This window comes from Artemia franciscana, chromosome 10, assembly GCF_032884065.1.
Source record: "Artemia franciscana chromosome 10, ASM3288406v1, whole genome shotgun sequence".
In the NCBI taxonomy this organism is placed as follows: Eukaryota; Metazoa; Arthropoda; class Branchiopoda; order Anostraca; family Artemiidae; genus Artemia; species Artemia franciscana.
The window spans coordinates 37,354,609-37,380,492 of NC_088872.1; the positions used below are offsets into that span (position 1 = coordinate 37,354,609).

Below are 25,884 nucleotides of genomic sequence, written 5' to 3' on the forward strand. Positions count from 1 at the left end.
TTTTTTTTATTGTTGTTTAATATTATCAAGGATGAGGTGGAAGTTTTACTACTGACTTACAAACTATTAGTAAAGGAAATTTTAGTTATGTAGTCTAAAAGATAATCTAGTTTTCACCAGAAGGTGTTTGGAATCAGGGCCCTTTCCATTGGTTTAGCATACTCTATCGATCGGTGCAATTTGTTTTCCCGTCTTTTATTTGTACTCACGGACTTATTTGTACTCACGGTACTTTGAAGTTTCCATCTTAATGAAAATACTATATCTCTTTTTCCTGAGCATTTTGAAAACTAATATCTTTTAGAGGGTATGGAAAGGTCCAAAGGATTACTTATCCAAGGAATCTTAGCGGCAACATATTGGATAAAGTGGAACCATTCATATTTACTGCCATTAATAAGCTATTTAAAAACTAAAGTTTTTTTTGTTTTTTTTTTCAGATATTGACTATAGAAAACCTATTGCCTGAAATGAACCGGAACTATCATACTTTAGAGGAGGATGCTCCAGTCCCTTTAATTTGTAACAGGGTATCATACAGCATTTACTGCAGCCTTATTTATTGCTCGAACCAATAGTGATTTTCGTTTCTCTTTTTCAATGTCGTTTTTAAAGTAAAGGTCCAATAATATCGCACAGCACAAGGGCTGAGGAAATAGTAGTTCTTCCTAATTTTTTACTTTCTAATATTTCTAACATAAAAAGGTTTTACTCTATGAAGTAGACAGTAGTCTTCCTCGGGGGGGGGGGGGGGCAGAAGAGCTTAAAGAATATTTCTCTACTGAATCTTCTGTGTTTGAAAACCATGGGGGTTTGTATATTAATTAGAATATATATCACTAGCCATCCAAATGTTGGTTTCAATCCTGAATGGCACCAATTTTTTTTCTTTTTTCGTTATTTCACTTTTGCAGTTTCGTAGAAAATATTATTGTCACTGTAATTTGTCCTAGCTCTTTTACTTTCAATTCAACCAGTAGCTGCAGCCAAGTAAAGAGCAAACCAAGTTTTTTTGTAACCGAAATAAAAAAAAAAAAAAAAAAAACTAGTCCTCAATGAGACTGTTCAGTACTGAACTAACTCTTGTCGAGGCAAGACATCTCTTTTACTTCGTGATATTTCTCTTAACTGTGAAATCCTGTTTTACATCAATTACTGCATTGTTAACTCCGGGGCCCCTCATATTTGGATTTTATGAAGAAAGGGGCCCATGCCTGTAAGTTTCTTTGATATGTCAGTTTGATGAGTTGAGGAAAGAAGCGAGCGTACCGTATATTTAGCAATATATTAATTACCGATATAATATAATTATCGATGTCTGTCTCGAAAAAGTATTTCGATGAGCGTATTGACGACTTGAAGCAACTGATTGAAAATATTCGTAGGGAGAATGCAGCGTTAAAAAAAGAAAACACTGACTGGAAATCTGCACTTGTTGCAGTTAAAGACCAGTGTTTAAGAACCGAATTGTATGCTAAACGCAAGAATCTTCTTATCCATGGGATACCCAACAAGGAAAATGAAAACATTGAAGAAACTGTTAATGATTTTTTATCAGAAATGTCGATACGGAACTACGGGGATATTAAGTTTACGGCCATCTATAGACTTAGAAGTAAAGCTAAACGCCCCATCAGACAAATCTCGCGCCCGGCATCGGACCCTCCGATAAAGTGTTTCAAACCAAGGTGGTTCAAAAGGGTAGAGTCCAAAAAGACTCCTAGTTCCAACTGGATCAAGGTTGATGACGCATGCTACGACCCGTTTACCCTAGTTTTCCCCTCGGCCAATACTGATTTTGATTCTGACACATGATCATTAGCGAGTGCTCGCTTCCACTCTATATATTATATATTTAAAAAATGTGCTGTTCTTTATTGTTGTTTGTCTTATTGTATTTTTCCCTTTTATTTTTCTTTCTTTTCCCTCAGTATTTACACCTTCCTGTGCTATTTTACTTGTCATTTTTTTTGTTTCAGATCAAAATAATCAAGTTCGTTTCTTAGCCTTTTTACTTGGGAATGTTAAGCAGTTGACGTCACTGGTGTTCACGCGACTACAGCATGACTCTCGATCACCTGTTTCGGTAAGTAATTATGGTTAATTTTGATTCTCCGTTGGGGATTAACGCCTACATAACATTAGGGAGATTAAATGATAATGAATTTAAGAGAGTTAATTTTAATAAAATTATAAATAATCCGGTTGGTAAAGCCCCCAATACGAGTTTTGATGAAAATTTTGAGAATATTATTGATACCATGTTTGTGGAGGAGCTGAGATTTTGGGGCTCCGGAGCTCGGTGGGGTGATGTTTTTCCGGTTGTGCATCTTAACGTTCAGGGCCTAAATTCTGTGAAACATTTTTGAATGAGAATAATCAGGTACTTTTGGATATTCCCGGTTATATGTCGATTTTTCTTAACCGTAAGATGGGCAAAAAAGGTGGACTCGGATTTTACATCCAAAATAATTTTCAGGCTGTACTAAGACATGATTTATGCATAAATAATGAAAAAATATTTGAGTCACTTTTTATTGAAATCCCAATTAACGTTAAGGAAAGGGTAATAATTGGCGAAGTATATCGTTCTCCAAGCGGATCTGCGACTGAATTTCTTGAAACATTGGAAGACGTTCTTAGGAAAGTTTTTGCTGAAAAATATGAAGTTATATTGATGGTGACTTTAACCTTGACCATACGAAATCGTCATCTAGGCAGGCTTCTAATCTCTTGTCTTTACTAATTTCGTACGGATTGGCTCCTTGTATAAACATACCGACAAGGATTTCAAACCAGTCAGCAACATTAATTGACAATAATTCATCGCTACACTCCATTAGGAATGAAGTACTGCTTTCTGACATTTCCGACCATTTGCCAGTTTCAGCCCTGTTTCAAGTCCTCCAAAATCCACAAAGATTAGTCCCCCAGGATAAACCGAGATTTTGTTGCTCACCAGTGGAGCTGGATAGATTGAAAGAAGATCTAGGTACATATAAATGGGACTTTTCTTTACCAGAAAATATTAGTTTAGGCAATTATAATGACATATTTGGCCGGTTTTATGACACTGTTAAGGAAAAATTCACGTCTTATTGTCTAAAAGCTCCTTTAAAAAATCCTCGATCAAAAAGATCAACACCTGTAGCTCCCTGGTTAACATCTGGAGTCCTAAAATCAATAAAAAGGAAGCAGAACCTCCGGAAGGAGTACAAAAAAAGACCAAATAAGGCCAAGTTAGAAGCATATAAGTTGTACCGTAATTTTCTGAAATCAATTATTCGCAGAGCTAAAACAGTATATTTTTCAAAAAGATTTGTTGATTGCGGTAAAAATATAAAAAAGACGTGGGATGTGATTAAGGAAGTTCGCCGGCCATCCATGAAACCAGAATGTCTCCCTAAATCTCTCATTGTAGACGATCAACTTGTAACAGAAAAAGGCCAAATTTGACATCATATGAACAAATTCTTTGCGGAGATAGGGAAAAAACTGCTAATAGCGTTTCTTATTCCTCTGTGTCACAGTCTTGGAAGCAGTTCTTAGGTCCCTCGTGCTTGAAATCAATGGTTCTTGGGGAGGTTACGGTGCAGGAAATTATAAATATTGTTCTGTCTTTAAAGAATTCTTCAGCAGGTTTTGACCAAATTTCTGCTAAAGTAATTATAAATATTCTTCCATCGATTATCACCCCAATAAACCATTTGATTAATAGGTTATTTCAACTAGGAGTATTTCCCCAACGTCTTAAACTTGCACGTGTTATAGCTCTCTTTAAAGGAGGTGACCGAAAGGATCTTGGGAACTACAGGCCAATCTCTCTTTTGTCAGTGTTCTCTAAGATATTTGAAAGGGCAATACTCAAACGTCTGCAGAGATTTATTGAAGCTAAATTTTTTTTCCATCAGCATCAGTTTGGGTTTCGCGCTAAGTATTCTACAGAACATGCTTGTAATAGACTTCTTCAGTTTATACGACGATCTTTAGATTCTAATCTTATTCCTGCAGCTATTTTTCTTGATGTGAAAAAAGCTTTTGACAGCCTAACACATAAGATTCTCATTGGTAAACTTTGTCATTTTGGTGTCCGTGGGGAAGCATTGTCTTGGTTCTCGTCATACCTAACTGACAGATCTATCGCCACAGAAGCGAAAAAGGTCCAATTGAATACGGAGTAACCCAAGGTTCTATTCTTGGGCCAACCCTCTTCCTCATCTATGTGAACGATCTCTACCGACTTTTTAACACCCCAATTAACAATGTTTGCTGTGGATTGTGTCACAAATCTTACTCTCAGAGTACGTTGGTGTTCACATCTGATAGTCAAGAAGAATTAATAGCATTTGCAGATGACACTACTTTAGGTGCTACAGCTCCAAATGAATCATCCCTTATTCAAAAGCTTCAAGCAATGACTGAGAAAATACTATTTTGGTTTGACGTAAATCAACTAACTTTACATGTAAAAAAGTCCTACCTTCCTATTTTTTCTCGTAAAGGTGTGAGCTGCCCCACAATAACTGAGCTTCATACACCAAGCGGCTCCATAAGTCGCACCCCGAATCGATATGTGCGATTCCTGGGAGTTCTTTTGGATGAAAATTTGTCATTTAAGTGGCATGTTCAAATAATAAGAGTGAAAATTTCCCGTGGACTTGGGATCATCCGAAAATTAAAGCGTTTATTTCCTTTCCCTATCCTCCGTCTTTTATACTTCTCTCTGATTTACCCTTATATATGTTACTGTTCGTCTGTGTGGATGTCCACATTTCCCTTGGTACTTGCTCCTATTCACAATCTTTATGAGAAAGCGGCAAGAATTCTCCCTCGGCTACACACATTCCTCTTGACCTCCTCAAAATTAAAGATATCTATGTTTTATCTCTATCTTCGTTGGCATATCAATACTTCCAGGGAGATCTCCCATGTTGTTTTTCGGGACTGCTTAAACTAGTAGGGGAAAAAAATTTCTATATGGTTCGTAACCGTGAGGATATGATGGTTCCAGCTAGTCCCTCGGTTCGTTCAGACTTCGGCCTGACTGTGACTGTGGGGCGTGCTTGGAACTTGGTTCCCGCTGAGATCCAGCAGTCACGAACACTTGGCTCCTTTAAGAGACAGATGAAAAGTTTCTTATTAAAGGCTTCTTGTTAAATGTTTCTTATGGTTTATTTATTATTCTTTTTCCTTTTTTGGGTTGTTGTTTTGTTGGTGTTGTATCCTCGATGACGCGAGCATTTACATTTATATTTTATTGTCGGGTGATGAGAGGGTCGCTGTTTCGTGGGGACTGCCAGTGAGTTGATTTCTTTTCCTTACATATTTATATTTAGATGTTGGTTAGTATGTATATGACAAGTTTTATTATTCTTTATTTATTGTATGCCGTTTCCCAAATAACGGGCCATTGAGCCCTTTGGGATATTGTTTTTGTTATTGTTATTTTATGAAAATAAATAGAACTTGAACTTGAACTGTTTCAATAATGCAAATTTTAGAACCTTTTTTACAGCTGAAAATTTTTCTAAGTAAAAACGAATTTTTTTTCTTATTTTGTTGATTAAAACAAACTTAAAAAAGAGGCAAAAACTAATTTTAAAAAAATAGAGAAAATAGAGAAAAAACGGTTTTCTTCTGATGGAAGTAAAGAGCCAAGGTGAAACTTGAAACAGAGAAAATAAAGATTTTGTTACCCGTACAAAACTTATCTCTTAAAAAGTTCTCGAATAAACCAGCTCACGAAATTTTCTCTATGTTCGTAAAATTTTGAAAAATGAGCGTTTTCTGAAAACCCGCGACCATGATAGAAAACCGATTTTGTTTTCGGAGCAGAAAAGTCCTAAAGCATCCTGCAGAAAATGCAAGATGAATCACATAAGGCTCTATTAATTTTACTCTGTCTATGGTATCCATGTTTTTCAGCATAGGCCTACTATTAAATTCCGTACCATGACATGAACTCCAGAAAGCCTGATATATATGTCTATAATACGGCGTATAGAACACACATGGGTCTACAAAATTTGCCTACTAAACAATGATTTACAAGTTTTACCAGATTACGCAAGTTCAAATCCAATAGATATTCTGAAATAATTAATTATTTATTTTGTAAAAGACTTCTAAACCGTTTTATGTCTCTTATGCCTCAAAAATAACATGTTACTTTGTCTCTTTTTTTATAGATACATACACCAAGTTTTATAGATACATGTTGCATATGCTACGAATAATTAATTTTATTCGTTTTAAATTGCAACTTAGCTCTTTATTTCTATTATTAAATTTAGCTTCAAGTTAGTTTTTGATTAATTAGAATATTTTCAGTAAAACTAGATCCATTAGCATCACCAGTAAATCTTAATTCAGTTTTTCTGTACTCAGAATTTACGTTCCTGTATAATACGACCCTCAAAAGTAAGCCTTTCAATACCCTGTAATAGCAAAAATATGATATATTCTGAGCCAATGTTTGTACTAGAAATTAATATGAAAAATCTTTGCCACTTTGTCAAGGACAATTGATTAATGTTAAAAATATGTTTGTTTTGGTTCAAAAGCACATTGACTTGCCAAGGATAGACTTTCTAATGTTACTCTTAGAAAAGGGTAAATTCGAAATTCCATTCCAGTTAGAGAACTATTAAATTTTAAGAAGGTCAAGTAATATAAAACTACTTCTTCCATCCTGAGTATTGAGAATGAATTGACAAAATCAACAGAAACCACTAATAGAAAATATGTGTAACAGTAACCTCTTAAATGGAAGTTTCCCTCCAAAAGCCACAAAATGCTTAAAAACTTCAGCTAATGCGCAATAGGTACTGACTTAAACACAAGTAATATCTGTTCTTCAACTATTATCTGTTCTTATGCCTATTTACGATAAGACGTGCTCCATAAAGGTCGGGAAGAAGCATTTAGTTCATTCAAAATACAGCTGAATTACGTAAACAAGCTGCGCCGCAAAGCTATGACCGAGTATATATCAGGAAGTTTCAAGAAAACGAAAGGAAACAAGGAAACATGGAATGTTATGCGTGAATGTATTGGTGGAAATGAAAATAATGGAAACGAACAAATCCAACTTGATGGTTGTGATAGATAAATGAAGAGGGAATTGTAAATATATTCGGTTATTTTTTTTCTAATATTTGTTTAAAAGTACAAAATAGGGTAAAGGAGATGTGTAAACAGCCTGATGATTCCGGAACTGATGACTGATGCAAACCACCTGATTTTAAATTTGAACTCTGTACTTGTGAAGAGCTTGTGAAAATTGTCAAGTCTTTGAAATAAAATTCTGCTGGAGTTGATGGATTGTCTCTTAGTGCATTCAAAGTTGTTGCTTTATATATACTTCCTTGTCTGCTTTTTATCATTAGTCTGTCACAAGAAACAGGAAAATTTCCAGAGCAACTAAATAGAGCAAAGGTAAAACCCCTTCATATAGGTGGTTGCAAAAAAGGAATTGAAAACTGGAGGCCGATATATATTCTTTTCTTATTCTCAAAGCTACTAGAGAAAGTAGTACACAGTTGGCTTTATACTTTCCTACGAAATAATGAATTATTAAGTGAAACTCAGTTTGGCTTTCGTAAAGGGCATTCTACAACGCCTGCTTCATAACACTGATTTTGTGAATAATGTGTTTGAGAGAGGTGATATATCAATGTCTATTTTTATTGATGTCTGTAAAGCGTTTGATACTGTAGATTTTAAAATTTTGATTAAAAGGTTGGAATCACTAGGTATTCGTGGAAATTGTTTGGAATAGTTTAAAGCTACCTAACAGGAAGATCGCTTAGAGTTGTAATTAATAATGTTATGTGTTAGGCGTTTTCGGTTAGGTGCGGAGTACCTCAAGGACCAGTGCTCGGTCCATTATTATATGTAGTGTATGTTGATTCCATGCATTTTTATCTGAAGGAAGCCTGCACTATATTGTTTGCTGAAGACATTGCTTTGACTTTATTTGGAAAATCTATAGACGAGTTGGTAGGTAAAGTAAATGGTGTTGTGGAAAGACTTGAAGCTATCATGAATGTAAGCTTTCTATGTGTTAATGTGAGTAAGACATTTTTGATGACTTACAGTAGAGTGGGGTTTCGTGGTGATTTAAATGGCCTGGTTACAATGTACGGAAAGCTTGTTCAGAAGGTTGGTAAACTGCATTACCTAGGATTCATAGTGGATTGCCATCTGTCGTAGAGAAATCATTGTGTAGCTATTTATGCTAAGATTGCCTGTGCTGTAGGCATACTTTTTTTTTTAAAGATTTCCTGCCACAGAATATTATTCTTACACTTTATTATTCATTAATATACCCGTATATAGCTTATGGTTGTTTTATCCGGAGTAGCAATTTTTTTGTACTAATTATAGGCGAGTGCAAGTTCTTTAGAATAAAGCGATTAGGATTATTGGTAAAATTTTTTTAAAAAGTCCATGAAACTAGTTTTTGTTATTAATCCCTAAATCTGTTAAATGTTGGAGAAATTAGAGATTTTCAAGCTTCTATATTTGTATATATTGTGTATATTTGTTCATGAATGATTTAGTCCCTGCAATTTTTAAGAAGTTTTATTGTTTGGATAGCAAAGTGCATGATTATGAAACGAGAAATAGTGATGATATTACAATTGAGTCAATAGATACAGTAAGATCAGCATTCACGGTAAGATGTATGGGTCTGCTTATTTGGAATACGTTGCTAGTTAGTTTTGCGACAGCTGAACACCTGCTTTCATTTAAGAAAAAATTAAAAGATTATTTTTTAGAAAGTAATTAAGATTTTTTTTTGTTTTTCTTAGGGGGGAAGAGGTCTATGGAGCGTGGCATATGGCGATTTTTTGTGGGGGTAGGAGGGTTGAACGTTCTTTTGTTGGGGGGGGGAGTTGAATAATGTGTTGATTGTTTAAATGAGAGAGATTGATTTGAAGTTTGAGTTGATTATGGTTACGTTGCGATTTATAATGGAATATAAATTATTATTTGTTACTGCTGTGCGTCTACAAAACTGTAAAGTTTTTTTTTGGCGCGGCAGCATTTTGTAAAAGATGTTTTGGTTTTGTATATGAAGAAATAAAATAAAAAAAAGTGGAAACCGTCTTTTTACCCAAAGCACGACCTTTGCGAAAAGAAATATCATGTTTACTGATTCGGCTTTTTTAACACCAAAACTTAGCATACGTAAGAATAAAATTTTGTTTAATAAAGTTCACTTTAGTGAATTGTTACGATCTTTAGCAAGCCTCATATAATCTTCTGATATAGTTGTGTAACAAATGGTTTCGGAAGCATTGCAGTACGACTCCAAGACACCCCTTTTCTGTAATACTCTTTCAGAAACTTTTGCCAGAGATTGTCAGACGAAAGAAGTTATACTCGGCAATACCCATGGTTTATGAGAAAAATCATATTTTTTATGCTGCGACAGTATAAAAATATGACTCTCGCAGTATATGCAAGTCATTAAGCATAATGACTTACCTCCTCTAAAGCCTTAAGTCAATAAGTATGAAAACATGCCAGATGGGGAAATAAATGCTTTAACTGTGATTAATGAATATTTCACAGGATCCTGAAGGTGGGCTCTAATTGGAGGAAACAGGCTTCCAGAATGTGAAATTGCAGTCAGATTTGGACAACATTGGGAATGTCTATTGCAGCTTTTTCCTAATATTTTTTTTTTGTAATCATATTGACAGTAAATTCGAAAAAATTCCGAGTTTCTGCTTATTTTATTGTAAAAATCACACTGCAAACTAGCTTTAGAAAACTGTCCTGCAGGGAGGCTTTTTGAGAGAAATCAAGAGGAGGCCGAGGATTACTAAAACCAATTTCTTTGCTTCGGCATACAAAGCCAGTTAGTCACGATACCTATTCTCTCTCTCAGTGAGAAGATACGAGACGATATTTCGCACTTTGGAAAAAACGTCACCAGCTTGCAACCATTGTATACACAACACAGCAGGTAAAAAAGATCTCTGTTTTCTCACCACGGTGTTAAGAAAAACATTTCTTTTTGTTGGTTCTTATACCCAGCACTTTCCAGTGAACAAGACAATATGTAATCAAGGAAATCGCACATATACGACAACGGCTTTAGACATTAGGAATCAAACTGACGATTGAGAGATTAAATTGACTTTGTGTTGTCGCACAGATGCATTGTACGACACTAGTAGTAACCCAGAATAAACGGTCTCTCAACAGTCCAACCATTTTATCGCAAAGGAAATCTACGATTGAGCAGGAAGTCATTACAGGTGAGCAATTAAAGAGTTTAGACAGAATAATTGAACAAAATGTTAGAACAGAATAATTGAACATCCTGTTGTTCTACCTTACCTTTACTTTCTCTTGAGGAATATTAGCCCAGCTGCTTAAAATTATTTTCAAGCCTTCCATTTCTGCACGCCAGGTCTCGACATCAGCTTCTGACCAATAGTTTAAATCTGTCTTTCGACTAAAAGAAAAAAGTCATTTTTTTTTTTTTTTAATTCAAAAATTTTAATTCGCAATTTTTGAACTAAAGTATTTAAATATTTTAGAGACTGAAACAAAAAAATAGAAGATTTTTCTATCCAATGACCAATATACGTTTTGCGTGGATATTATTCAATATCCCAAGAGGCATAGTTAATGGACCGTTCAACTGTGCTGAGCCAATTGGCTGTCTCAAAATTTTGATGGGAAGCGTTTTGAAAATTAAAGGCTAGGGAAGAGGGGTGATTGGCCTCAAATCTCATTTGAATCTTAAGCACGATCCCAGAGATTTTAATTTCCAATGATTAGCTCCTGCAGAAATAGTATTAAAAGTATACACTTAGTGTTTTCTGGCTACATCAAAAACCACCACAATTTACCCTGTAAGGTTCAACTTAATTATGTAAGCCGTTTTCTGGATTTGCTTTGTCACTCTTTTGAAAATCTACATTTCTAGAGTTCTTTTTGATTTAGTTCAACATCCACGTAAATATTCCTTGAAAGCTTCACCTTAATATCCTTATCCTGTGTAGTAGCAATAATTGTAGTAGTAGTAGTAGCATTATGCTAATAGCAACTATGGTTTTCTTCAGCATCACCTTCAACACACAATGGAAATTACAACTTAGTACCATCAACCGTTCCAGAAGCATTGCTGATTTGCCCTCTCGACAACTCGTGTGGGTATAGTGTGTTTCGATATAGCTTCGATGCAGTTTCTATATTGTCCAAAATCTTCGCCTTAATATCATTAGCTTAGTAGCACCGGTAGTAATAGTGGTAGCAGTACCGGTAGTAGTAGTAGCAGTAGAATTGATAGCAGTAACCTTAGCTTTAATAGTAGTTGTAGTAGTAGTAGTAGCAGTAGTAATAATAGTGGTAGTAGCAAAAAATAGAATGAGTAGAAGCAGTAGCATTAGGATGCAAATATTGTTTTTTGGTTAGTTCAACAACCCACACAACAAGTCCTGTAAGTTTCAACTTTACGCACAAAACTGCTCCTAAGATATTGCTTATGTGCCCTTTTGACGACCCGCATACAGAGGGGTTGCTGTTTTCAGTTCACCTTCTCTCCTAAAATCTCCCTGAAAATTTCACATTCCACCCTTGGGCATAGTTGTAATAGTATTCACAGTAGTAGTATTATTATTAACAATACTAATAATAGTATTAATAGCAGTAGCACTAGTACTAGTATCCGCAGTAGTATGAAAATATTACCTTTAGGTCAGTTGAACATACCTCTCATCAAGTCCTGGAAGTTTCAACTTAATACAGCTAACCATTGATATGACATTGCCGATATGTCCTTTTGATAACCTGTATATTCATGTACTTCTTAAAATTTTCGTCTTAATAGTCTTAGTCTTACAAATATTTGCAACAGAAGTAGTATTTGGAGTAATAGTAATATTAGTAGTAGAACTAGGGAATGTTGCAATGGTAGTAGTATTAGTAGTACCGTACACATATTGCCTTTTGGTAAATTTATATTTCCCCTTTAAGTATTCTCTGAAAGTTCCAGCTTAATATCAAAAACATTTCATGAGTTACTTTTTGACAATCTGAATGCTTATAATGTCTTCTGATTTAGTTCAAATTTGCCCTCAATATTCTTTTAAAGTTTCACCTTCACAGACTCAGCCGTAATAGGACTAGTATTACAGTCGTAGTTGTGGTAGTAGAAGAAGTAGTAGCAGTATTAATGCTGTATTAGTAGTAGTAACAGTTGTAGCTGTAGTATTAATAAAAGTAGTAGCATGTAAAAGTTGCCTTTTTGTCAGTCGAACATCTCTCTCATGGTACCTCGGGAGTTTTACCTTGATACGGTAAGCCGTTCCAATAATATTTCTGTTGTGCCCAACTAATCTCCTTTTGACGCCCTTTTAATCTTAAAACACTAAGCCTTACAATTTGTTACAATTGGAGTAGTAGTTGGAGTAGCTTAGTAGCAGCAGTAGCAGTATTAATAAAATTATCAACGGTAATAGTGCTAGTAGTGACATGCACAAAGTGTGTTTTGATTTAGTTCAAGTTCCCTCTCGATATTCTGTCAAATTTTCACCTTCATACTTGTAGCCTTAACTTTACTAGCATCGTAGTAGTAGCGGTAGTAACAGGAACAGCAGTAGTAGTAGCAGCGTTAATAGTAACAGTAGCAGGTATATGTTGCCTTCAGTAGAACATCCCCCTCATTATGCCCCAAATAAAGAAGAACTGAATAGATTGTATCAGGGGTGTGCGCAGATCTATAGCGGTTAATATTCAATATTATTTGAGTAAAACTGGGGTCAGAAGAAAGACAAATTTAGCCTCGAAACAATTATATATATATATATATATATATATATATATATATATATATATATATATATATATATATATATATATATATATATATATATATATATATATATGTAATTCTAAGAAAAGTATCTTTAAACGGATTAAGATATACATGCAGTTAAAGTACATATACGCCTAGAAAAGTGATTTTAGCTATTATTGAGTTTTTTTGTGGGGGTTGAGTGGTTTGCTCCTTGATGAAGAGGTGGGGACTTGTAAGGATGTTTTTTGGTAGGGGCCATGGTTGTATCGAGAAGTGGAGGGAGAGCCATAGTGCGTATTTATTTTTGAGGTGATATGGGACTCAGCATGCAGTTCTTGCATAGAGATGAGAGATTATGTATGTTATGACTGTTATAATTTTTTTTAATAAACCCGAATGAACTAAAACTGAAATAGATACATCAAGAGAATCGGATTTTATGCCGATTTTAAATATATAAGTTCAAAAGTTGCAAAGCAGAGAAAATTTGCCTTATTTTGGAAAACAAGGAACAAAACCCCCCAAAGGTCCTAGAATCTTAACAAAAATCACACCAACGCATTCAGCGCATAACAGCACCCTACTGTAGAAGTTTCAAGCTCCTATCGTATTTTTGCCAGAAGCCCGAGCACGGGTGCGTGTTTCTTTTTAACAGTTTTTTCCAGGGGTGATTATATCTACCCAGTGGTCCTAGAATATTGCGAGAGGGCTCATCCTAGCGGAAATTAAAAATTCTAGTGCTCTTTTTATGTGAAAAAAATTGGAGGGCACCTTGGCCACCTCCCACGCTCATTTTTTTCTCAAAGTGACTGGATCAAATTATTGAGATAGCCGTTTTGTTCATCACAGTCGAAAAACCTACGAACTATGTCTTTGGGGAAGACTTACTCTCCCACAGTCCTCGAGGGAGGGGCTGCAAGTTACAGACTTTGACCAGTGTTTACATATATTAATGGTTATCGGGAAGTGGACAGACGTTTTCAGGTTTTTTTTTGTTTTTTTGGGGGGTGGGGTGGAGGAGAGGAGGTTAATTGGGAGGATCTTTCCATGAAGGAATTTTTCATGGGCAAGAGAATTTCCATGAAGTGGATTTTCTAGCATTATTTAAAAAAAAAAAAACAATGAAAAAATTAATATGAAGTTTTTTCAACTGAAAGTAAGGAGGAGCACCAAAACTAACAGAAATTATTAGGCATATGAAGGGTTCTTATCTTCCTAAATACTTCATTCTTTACGCTAGAGTACTTTTAGTAATTTCAACCATTTATTCTACGTCCTTTGGAATTCAGGGGTCATTTTTAACGAATTGGGATAAAATTTAAGCTTTACTGTAAAGATCGAGGTATTGACGAGGGGGTGAACCCCCTCATATACCTAAAAAATATACAAATATAAAAGTTCGTTACGTAAGTTAATCCGTAAGTTACGTGTAGTCATATTTATTACTAATAAAAACGTTCGTAAAAAAATTAAAAGCTCTAGTTGCTTTTTAAGTAGCCAAAAAATTGGAGGGCAACTAGGCAGCCTCCCTCACCCCTTTTTTTCTCAAAATTGTTTGATCAAAACTATGAGAAAGCCATTTAGCCAAGAAAAATTAATATGTAAGTTTCGTTTTAACCATTCATGTGCAGAGAGCCAAAATCAAAACCTCTATTAATTCAAAAACGTTCAGAAATTAAATAAAAAGAAAGTTTTTTCAATTGAAAGTAAGGAGTGACGTTAAAACCTAAAACGAATAGAAATTATCCGTATATGAAAGAGGCTGCTCCCTCCTCAACGCCCCGCTCTTTACGCCAATGTTCTTTTTTTGTTTTAAAAAGTAGAGTTGTGAGAAACGGTCAAACTTTAGCGTAAAGAGCTAGGCGTTGAGGAGGCAACAGCCCCTTTCATATACGGAGTAATTTCTGTTTGTTTTAAGTTTTCACGTCGCTCCTTAGTTTCTGTTGAAAAAAAATGGTTTCTTATTTATTATGTAGAAAGAAGCAATACAAAACACTAAATTTCATAAAACATGCAGGAATGTGATTTTTAATAGAACAGAAAACTTACCTAATGGAGTGATCACCAATTTCATTTCCTCGTTTGTAAAGATCATTTAGATATATGTAGTCGTTGAAATCATGTATAACATTAAATGACATGGTTATTGGACAGCCATTAGGGTTAATTCTTTCCCCTAGAATGAAGGTATAGTTGCCATAGTTGAAAGGAGTTACAGCTTCATCGAATGTTAAGAAAACTATTTGAGGGATCTCGTACGGATTTGAGGGATCAAAGTTTGAAGGGGGTGCTGTTGAGGAGCAGCGACAGGCTGGTTCTATACAATTGTCATTTCTGAAAAAGAAATAAGTCATAACTTTTGAATGAGTTCCTGCCTAAGAACCATGGGCGAATACCAATGACAATAATAAAAGATTTTACTGTAAGCATCTGGCTAAAATATTGATAATACAAATAGGCAAAAAAAACAATCTAAAAAGAATATTTTCAAAATAAATTGAAAAGCCATATCAAACCTGATGCAAAGCTAAAGAAAAACATTTGGAAAACAAAAAATCCATGACCAGTAGAATAAAATTACAAAAAGAATTTTGCAGCTAACAGAGATGAAGGTAGTTCAAACATGGTTTAAATTTTTAATTTTATTTAAAAAATGAACATATTATCATTGTAATTCGTAATTGGGTAATTTGGTCATGCAAGATCACCAGTGAGCTAAATTTTACCCAGTTTCACGCTCACATCTTTACACAACGAATTTTCTGAACACCTTTGTTTTCATAAAAATCTATCCGGCCCTTTCTCCATTCCCTGGAAGATACAACGCTTTCGGAGACGAAACTCGCCCGCTTTCAGGTCTCATTTCAATAAAAAATACTTTCAATTTTCATTTCTTAATAGGTGCCTAACGGAACAAAGAACTTATGATTTCTCATTTTCAAACTAATTGGAGTGGCAAAGTTAAAGGCCCCCGTCTTTAGCATCCCAAATCTTCAGTCTTTTGGCGTGACAAAATCAAAAGTTTTCAAAGTAAGGTAACGAGGATGGACAAAATTAATACGGTTCTGAACAACGGTTCCCAACTCGTGAAAATATGGGTAGGAGGAGTAGGATTTTTTCGCTTTCTTTATGAATGTACAGAAAAAAATATTTCAAAATTTAGGATAAGATTTTTGCGGACAAATAAAGAAGCAAAAAATAGATTTTTCACATTCTAGGGGCTTTGTGAAATTTTAGTCAATCTCTTTCTTCCCAAATGGGTGCGACTAATGCGATGGTTCGGGCTTCTGCAAAATTCGTCTTGCAATTCCCTTTGGTTAGAGCGACCACGGATACTTACAAACGGATAAGGTGATACGAATTCTTATGATTTAAAATTTTTGGCTCCCTGGGGGAGGAGGTAGAGGTTGTACATCTATGTGTGTTGATTTCGAGTTTTCTTCCATTTTCATTATTGACTATGTTTTCCCACCAAAAAATTATTGTTGCAATAAATTTCCGGTCGATACAAATAACATATACTGTCGTGTTGTCTACATTACTTAAACGATTTTCTTATGCTCCGAAATTAGCAATCGACACACCCATTTTTAGATGACTTCAAGTTTCCAGGCACCGGTATTAGCAAGCTCTTGCGCCAACTTTAGGTCTATAGAGGCCTGGTCTGGGTACCGAAGCACCGACTTTAGTTTTACCGCCAAACTGTTGAGAAAATATTATTTATGTTTTTTCAGATGAATCAATATTTAGTGAGGTAGAATGTTCCCTTAACAGTATACTTTGAGTTCCCTTGCGCATCCAAAACACTCCTTAAAACTTGGATTTCAATCCCTGCTCTCCATTCTCGGGAATTAGCATTTAAAATATTTTGATAGTCAAGCCTAAGTGAGTATACTCCCTTTTAATTAACCTTATTTCTTCACCATGGATAAATTCCAAGTCTACTTTGTGCCAACGATGCCACCACTTTGGGTGGATTAGAGACGCATATTTGTAGCCGTGGCACCTCTTTGAACCCTGAAATCCCCTTGACTCTCCTCCTCCCAACACTTTGAAAGTTTCTCATTAACCTCAAAAGTCGTTCCGGAATTTTTGCAGATACGCCAATTTGATAATCTGGATACGTGATTTCTTCTGATTTGCCTTTGTCCCTCCCCCAACTCAATAATTGAGGTCCACGTAGCCCTCTAGCACTCTTTGAAAATTTTAGCTCCATTCTCCTAGCTGTTCCCATGAAAATGCAGAAAGATAATTTTGATAACTGGGTGCATATGACTATTTTCGGTCTACGTCGTTAAATAACCGGGACTATATCCTACCCCTGCAGGGACTATTGGTGCCATGAACTTAAACTGATTAAATTCATGCTGTCTTGCTCTGCTCCCTTGCCAATTCTCCCAAGAAGTTTCAACTTAATGCCCGAATGTGTTCTGTGGATATTAAACATGCATCGTTTTTATCCCCCGGCAACACATAGTGTCATCTGATTTGCTTTTTTGCTTTACTGCGAGTAGAATGCAAGTTTCACTGACAGTGGAGAACTGTATTGGTGGATCAGAAAAACTGTTTCAGCAACCACAACGATTTTACCTTCCCCAAGTCAAATATTGAGGTTCGCTTGCTCCTCTCATACACTTCCTAAAAAATTAATTTGATGCTCCAACCTGTTCCTGAAGAGATGTAAATTAGACGTTTTGATACATTGGTATCAAAAAGTGTTTTTGATTTACCTCGATGCTTAGACGTGGATAGACTTTAGTTTGTATAGATGATTATAGTTTAAAAACGCTTAGGTAGATCTGAGAGGAAAAACGCCCTCCACCAGAAAATTATTTGAAGGCTCCCTGTCCTTTTTACTCCATCTTCTTATACTACCCTAAACTTTTAAATCTATTCCCGAGGCTCTCCCCAGGATATTGCCCCAATGGCATTTTGACAAATTCGATCAACATGGTCTCTTGCGATTTAAGTCACTATATAACCAGACATAAATTGTAAATGGGACATAAAGTCCCATGCAAGCTTACATTTCAAAAACGTTTTATAAGATCACGAAAAAATTGTTGTCCCTTTCTCCTCACCTACAAAAGAAAGTTTCTTTACGCCACTCTTCCCTTTTCTTTCCATTGTAGTTCCTGGAACTTTCATCCTCATCTCCCAAGTCACTTCCGTTATAGCCCAGATATGCGATTTCTATAAATTGGATAGTGTCATTCCATCAAGGCCGTATCCAAGGAGTAATGTTACGAGTTTAAGCCCCCCCCCCCAGAAATTCTCATCGCTTTCGTAAAAACGTAATATTTATTCATATAAACAATTTTTGTACGTTTCTTAAAGTTTTCTGTGAGCTACCCCTGAAAAAAAAAGAATGCGAAAAAAAATCCTGAACACCTCCTTACTTTCTATTTGCTTTCCTTCCTCTCCCAAGTTGAGATTTGAGAAACACTCGACCCCCCCCCCCCCCACCGGCACTAGTGCTTTTCCTTTGATTGTCATACCTAAACAAAATAAATATAATCTTCATATTTAAGTGAAAGCGAACAAGAAACTGGTAAAAATCGAATCCATAATAAAAAAGTTGCTACGACTGACAGTTACCCTATGGACACAAATATATGGCTAAGAGCTACATGCAAAATCACAAATTTAAGAAGTATCCCTTTCCTGTTTGTGGTAGAAACAGATATATAGACTTAGGTTTCACAACTACAATTTGTTTTCTAGACGTTCTGTGCCGTAGCCTGTAATATAATTCTATACTACAAATAGAAATAAATCTTTGCTGCTTATTGGACGAAGTAGCCCAACCTATTACTTTTATAATTTAAGTTTTATAGTGGGAAAAAATGAACACTGTTTGTTTTTTTTACCAGCTTCAACAACCATTTATTTGCACATTGAAGGTTTTTTTACATCCAAAATAAATTGAAAGGAATTTTGTTGTCAAATTTTCTGATTTATCCACTATTCTGGGGCAAAGGTCATTAAAAATCTAAAAAGATAAGTTAAATGAAAAATTATTAGAATCACAATAATCATAATATTTCACAATGGAGGGGGGTGGACTGAGCCTCTCCTGTGTTTTTCCTTGATTGAAAGCCTTGAGGTTCTAGAAAGCTTTATCCTACCTGAAATAATACGTAAATGCGTGCTAGATTATTGACAGTTTGGTTTTCGTAAGCGTCTGAATTGTGCGTTTGCTTATCGCCTACTGAAGCCTGTCCGTAGTAATGCTGATAATTGGGGAACTCTTGTATATTTGTGCAGCGTGGATATACAAGCAGCTTTCGATCCTATAGTCCAATCAAAAGTATTCTGACTTTGCGGAGTTACGCCCCATATTGTTGCGTTGCTTTCATAGTGGTATAGCCATAGTTATGTTAGGGTTGAGCTTGAAAAGGGTCTTTTAACTGGACCTATTTGTCTTATTAGAGGACTCAGGCAGGGCTGTATTTTAAGTCCTACTATGCTTAACATTCTTACGACTACCGTAACTAGGACTATTAGTCGTGGAATCTATAGTGACCTTTGTGATTTTAGTTTGATTTGCTATGCAGATGATGTCCTGCTTATTACTTCGAGTTTTTCTACTTTACTAGCAAACCTCAATTCTTTGATTTCTGGTTATAAGCTCCTAGGACTTAATGTCAATGCTGTAAAGACTGAGTTTCTTGCTTATGATGCCCAAGGTAAAGCCATATCTTCTTTATCTGTTATTGTAACAGGTAAATCTATTGTTCTAGTAGAATCAATACTATTGTTCTAGTAGAATCGTTTGCCCACCCCCCCCCAAAAAAAAAAATATATAGGAGAAAAAATTATGAAGAAACATTAAAAATGTTCTCATTCGAAGTTTTAACGTTGTTCTTTACTTTGACTTTTACTCTGACGTCTTTACTTTGAGCAGATAATTTTGTTCTAATTAATGTATCCTCATTGAGCTTTGCTTGGTGAAGGGAATCTTAAAAAAAATTCAGGGCCCCCTTCCCCTTCCGAAAATATATACCTCCCATTCACTGATTTACAAAAAAAAACTTTTGTGTAATTATCTAGATTTTGTTTTTCTTTTAACAAAGTTACAAGGAAGATGGTAATTTTAAACTCTAGGTATCAATTCTTCCCATTTGATTGGCAATCCTGGTATATTTTAATCAATATAAGGTTTCTATAAAAATGCTGCCAATAATTGTTCAGATTTTGGATATTATTAATTAAACAATGCTCAAGCAATAAATAAACAATTCACAGATTTTTTCAAATACTTTAAATACAAAATACTGTCGCTATTTCAAATGTAAGGAAAATTTCCAGGGGGATTCTCCACAGAGGTGAATTTTAGCAGGGGTGGGGGGGGAATTTTATTCACTGAGTTTTTCTATTGAAGAACACCCATATTTGTTTTTTAAAAAAAAAAATTAAAAAATTCCGAAGCACACTCTTCGGGTGCTATTTGCCACTTTATGATTGCCTTTTAAATTCAAATTTATGAAGAGCAATTATATATAAAAATAAATTTATAAATGAGCCCATAATTAGCTCTCTATGATGTCCATGTGTCCGGCACAGCCTTTCCATTTCAAAATGTCACCGGAATTGCGCTTTTAGTGCTTCTTGTGGAACGTTATGCCGGCCTTATCAATTCTAGGCAAATAAAAAATGGTATTATATACGATTTATCTTTTATGAGTTCTTAAACAGCTCTCTATGATGTTCCAGTGCCTCAATAGCGACAAAGAAAAATAAAACGACATATCACTGCTGCCCATGTAAAAAAAGTGATGGTTTCTTGTTGTTCAATGAGTATCGTGTATCATGCAATTTTCTTGTATAAGGTTTAAACAATGGTAACTTAACGGGTGTTGTTACAATGGTAAAAAAGTTACAATGGTAACTTTTGGATTCGCTAAGACGTCATTTTCAAATCATACAAAACTGAATAGGGCAATACACTGGGCTGCTGGAATAGTGCGTAGTTCAACAACGAGATTTTGTCTTCTATGATGGGCGTGGGAGTTGAAGGAAGTGGAAGAGGGATATGCACTTCAATATTAACAGTAAAGCTGGTAAAGAATCAGAGCTTACCAAACTCACCATCACCCACCTGAAGTGTTTCAGTACACTACTGTCATCTGCACCAACTCATTGCTGACAGCATTAGTAAAAGCTAAGTCCACAACGTAATTTATATTTGTTTGATGCGTGTGCATTATTTATGTGTAAATAGTAAATTTTCTTCGTTATTGCTTGAAGAAATATGTCCCAATGAAGACTTGGGGAAGGAATGGGCCATCTTTACTTTTAACCGCTCGGTACACCCCTCCCCATTAGGTGGAAGAGTTATAATCTGGTAACAGGATAGGAACAGCTGGGCTGCTACATATTGTGTAAATTATCAATTCAGAAAAAATGTGTCCTTAGGTTCAGCGATGTAAGATGGCCAAACTTTTGGTTCCATAACATGTTTCATAAAAACCAGACTTTCTAGCTGTCAACTTTGATGTTTTTTATAACTTATTAAAAATATATTTTGTAGCAACTTTAATGGGTTCTAATATGCTAATGATATCAATAAAGGATAAAGCTCCTTGCTTACTTTATTTGGCTCAGAACTAACTTCATAAAGCAACGGAAAGTAGATCAAGAAGGAAAGATATTGAAAAGGGACATCTCTTGTGTTAAAGCAACACAAGAACTGCAACTGAAGACAATATTAACAGTGAGAGCAGCACAACTTTAACCCAATTAATTAAAAACATGATGCAATTAATGGTCCAAGCTTATCTTTGGATCATATTTGTGATGGCCCCTTTCAACAAAGAGACTTGTTTTTCTCTTAGACTAACTGGAAAAAATTCGGAACAGAATCATCAGAATTTTCAGACGCCTTTAAAACACATTTAGGCTTGTGTTTTTCACAAGTTTTCTAACACCCCTTTCTCCACAGGTGGTATTTTAGGAAAGGAGTCGAGGGGGCACTCATCTCGGGCAAATACATTTTTAAAGGCGCAAATTTGAAATAATTAATCTGACATTTGTACACATTAAAATTTTACCTTTACTAAAAGTAAAATAGAGGTTATAGTTGGCAACAAGTTAGTTACTTACTGTAATACTCATATAATAATACTTAATACTTACTGTAAATATAAGCAAATTGAAGATGCCAGAACCTCCGCTGCTTTCCTCTGAACGATAACCCATGCTCATTGACTATTCAGACCTGCACCCCCTCTTGCCCCCCAATCAAATGGCGAAGCTATACCCCTGTTCCAGGCTGAAATACCTCGGCCTCGTTTATGGTTCAGATAAGCGTAGCACTCCTATTCATACTGTTGAACATGCAATGTCAGGTTTTCGCGCCAGCTATGCCAAACTTGCTGCACTGAAGTATAATTATGGTAAGCATGCACTTGCAAAACTATATTATGCCCTATCTCTGCCGCGCATGCTGTATATTTCATCACTTTGGGATTCGCTATCTAAAACTGAGCAGTTAAAGGTTCGATTGGCGGTTTTGTCGCTATCTGAAGTCTTTATTAAGATTTGAGTTTTATTAAGATTCCCGCTATATTAAAGGAATAGTTTTATTATGCAAAAATACTGTATTCCTGACCTTTTTTGATGTAGTGGATTCAAAAGACTGTGATGCACTTAAAAGAAATTTAAACCCTGTACTTCATTTTCTGCCATTTAACATTATTTACCAGTGCTATTTGGATTAATTTTGTATGATCTATTTTACTTCTCTAGAAATTGATTTTCTTTATATTTTTTTTCTTACTCCGCTTCTTTTTTGCATGTAGTAAGCAGGAAAAAATAAACTTATCAGTGATTTACTCTCTTATGCAAGCTAGATTGTACTGAACTAATACAAACTTACTGAACGCAGCCTTCTGCAACTTTCACGCTAGGAGCGCAACTTACTAGCCCCAAAAAAGCAAAAAGCAAAAGAATCTTCATTATCACAAGGATTTTTACATACTAAGACAAATTTCGAAATCAATCATATTTAGGGAATTTTTAAACGTTATCTTTTGTTGACTTTCTGTAATGATGATATCGATAAATTGACGCAATAAAATTGGGTTTTCAGGATTCACTTGAAACTATAGTTGATATCACGAAAACTTGAAAGACATTGTCAATTTTTTTTTTATTATTTCAACCAACCGACTGCGTCTTCAGGCTCGATTAAACTCTAATAACGTTTTGTAAAGGCAATAGTACTATCGTTACTCTTTGAGAAGGATCTGCTGTTACAATTACGTAAATTAAAGTTATATATGCTCAATTATTTTGAAAATGGAGCAGGGAGGGGAAAGATAAAAACTAAAAATTCGATGTATTATAAATATAACAACTACTATTAAAAGTCAAGTCTTTATTCTAGTGTTAATTTCAGAAGGAATATCTTGGCGACCGAAAGTACAAAATAAATTACCCAGCGCCATGCCAAGTATATTTAATACATCGACCTTTTTATATGATAAATTACATAATAATACAAATCCTCAATCATTTAATTTGTAATGAACACCTCAAGAATATCTTTCATAGTCTCCCATCCCCCTGAATAAAAAATCATGGATGCAGATTAGAAAATGCCAATAAATTATCTTAACAAATTTTCTTTCAGAATTAAGAGAGTAAAATTTAGTGGGGAAACGAATTTTGTTGTTCTTAATTTCCATTCTCTATAGTATCAAGTTAAATAAAATATTATCCTACAAAACGAAGAACAACACAAGCAGATTATTTCAAACCGTTCACGAGCTACAACTAGACCTACATTGCCCGGGCAACGTGAAGTGTTGCGCCAACCTTTGTCCGGCTTCGCCGACTAAAGTGTTGCGAGAGCAACACTTTGGTTTTTTTTTTCTCCGCTATCGATCAGTAATCACATGATCAAAGGCTATTTCTCAGCGTTGAAAAAACAACAACAAAATAGTATCGAAAGAAGGGACTAAATTGACTTTGCAGCCAGTTGAACTTTATCCTTTTCAATCTTAGACATTGTGACGGATGAAAACTCGGAACAATATCTTATATAATCTAGTTGGTATTATAAAGCTATCCCTAACTTTTCAGGATCAAAATACCATAGATGACATTCTACTAAATATTACGAAACTATGTCATTGTTTTACATTCTCGTTTGTGCTTGTTTCTTAACTATCGGCTAAATGATGAAGTTGTCAGGCTATCGAAGTTTTTAAAACGGTATGCTCAAACAAGAATGCAATCAGTTATCACATGACCAAAGGCTATTCCTCAGCGTTGAAAAAACAACAACTGCAAATAATATCGAAAGAAGGGATTAAATTGACTTTGCAGCCAGTTGAACTTTATCCTTTTCAATCTTAGACATCGTGACGGATGAAAAATTGGAACAATATCTTATATAATCTAGTTGGTATTATAAAGCTATAAGTAACTTTTCAGGATTAAAATACCATAGGTGAAACTAATTATTACAAAACTACCTCATTATTTTACGTTATCGTTTGTACCCGTTGCGTAAACACTTAATTCTGTCAGATTTAAAGAGATCAAATACAATGTGCACTAATTTACACAAATTTCTATCCCAAAGTGAACAGATTCTTACTTACAAGTCCATCTCTCGAGATAGACATCAAGTTCACCGGAAACAAAATAATGGGTACACCAACTAGCAAAAGTTCTGTTTTTAAGAGTCAAGAATAATCAGAGGGTAAGCAAACCAGCTTCCCCATGTTTCGCCCCAATACTTTCGATCAAGATTTTGACATAGCCATTTTGTTCAAAATAGTTCAAATGCCAAATAGTTATGGTTCCGGGTTTTATAACCCCCCCTCCCAGCCCTCGTGACAAGTACTATAAGTCTCTAGCTGCCCACTGCTACCATATAAGGTCCTTATGGAACGGTTAATCGTATAAACTTAGGAGGCTCTTACTCGATTGAAAATCGAAAGTTGTAGTATAGTTTAAAAAAAAGTTTATATTGAAACGGGAAATGCTCAAAAACTTTAAAATTCGGCAATAAAGAACGAAGAGAAACTAATAATAATAATAAAAAAATCAATTTTCCAAAAATGAAGTTTATCAAGGAAAGGTAGAGGCCATATTAAACTAAAAATCAGCAGAAACTAATAACTCAAACTCAAAACGACCAGAAATTACTATTAAAGAATAAATGAAAGCCAAGTAAAACTGAAATTAAATAAAGAATCATATAAAGAATCATGCAACAGGTTCTAATGTGAATGATCAAATAAATTTAAAAACGAGTAAAACTTTAATTTTACTCTTCAAGCAAAATTTTGGACACCGCCCCCTTCCCTAAATCTAAAGCTTTAAGGCCTACTGGATTATTGGCGCTTTACTGTGATCTATGGGCGTCTTAGTAGCGATAACTCACTAGTTTTAAGGGGCCAGATGGGGGGTAAACTATTAGAGCTACTAGTCCCTCAAGATGCTATTACGCAAACCTGGGTCTGACGCAATACTATAGCGCACGTATCTAGTATACATACGTCACAGGCTTTGCTTGTTACCTTTTAGTTTCTTTGATTCTTTCAAAAACTTACGAGACCCTGCCAAATCAAGATTTTTTGGTTGTGATGTCATAGAGAGTGCTTTCTATGAGATGCAGGTGCATATCACCTCACAGGAAATGTTTTCTAAGAGGTACAGGTGCATGTTAAGTGATTGGAGTTGAGGGTGACGTAATCTTGCGTGAGTTGCTTCAGTATTATTTCTGCATTGGAAGGATAAACATCTGCATCTTATTTTAAACAAGTGAAGATAAAACATTCCAAGAAGACGTGTAATCATGATAAAGTTATAGCAGCAATGAAAGCTGACAAAGAGAAATATTCGAATTATGAAACAAGTACTAATGACGATCTTACTGGAAATGTATGCGTGCGTTGTCATGACAGTAAGGAGTTAAATTTCCTTGGAGTACCGAGATAATTCAAGTTTTATAGAGGTGGACATACGAAAGTAACATCACGAGAGAAGTTAGTCCTTGCAAGAGAACGCAAACCTAAAAATTTTAGTTGATGACGAAGCCCAAC

The 25,884-nt window shown here is 35.1% G+C and overlaps 1 protein-coding gene across 1 annotated transcript in view; it reads right to left on the minus strand.

Moving 5' to 3' along the window:
* Positions 1–22,840, minus strand: part of LOC136032157 (chitin deacetylase 7-like) — a 38,839-nt gene extending 15,999 nt beyond the window's left edge. Inside the window, exons 1-3 of the mRNA XM_065712340.1 lie at positions 22,704–22,840; positions 14,873–15,157; positions 10,357–10,474 (exon numbers count right to left, since the gene is read on the minus strand). Of these exons, the coding sequence (XP_065568412.1) occupies positions 10,357–10,474; positions 14,873–15,157; positions 22,704–22,783 (483 nt within the window). The 5' untranslated portion in view covers positions 22,784–22,840. The remainder of the gene's footprint in view (positions 1–10,356; positions 10,475–14,872; positions 15,158–22,703) is intronic.
* Positions 22,841–25,884: the final 3,044 nt, after the last annotated feature.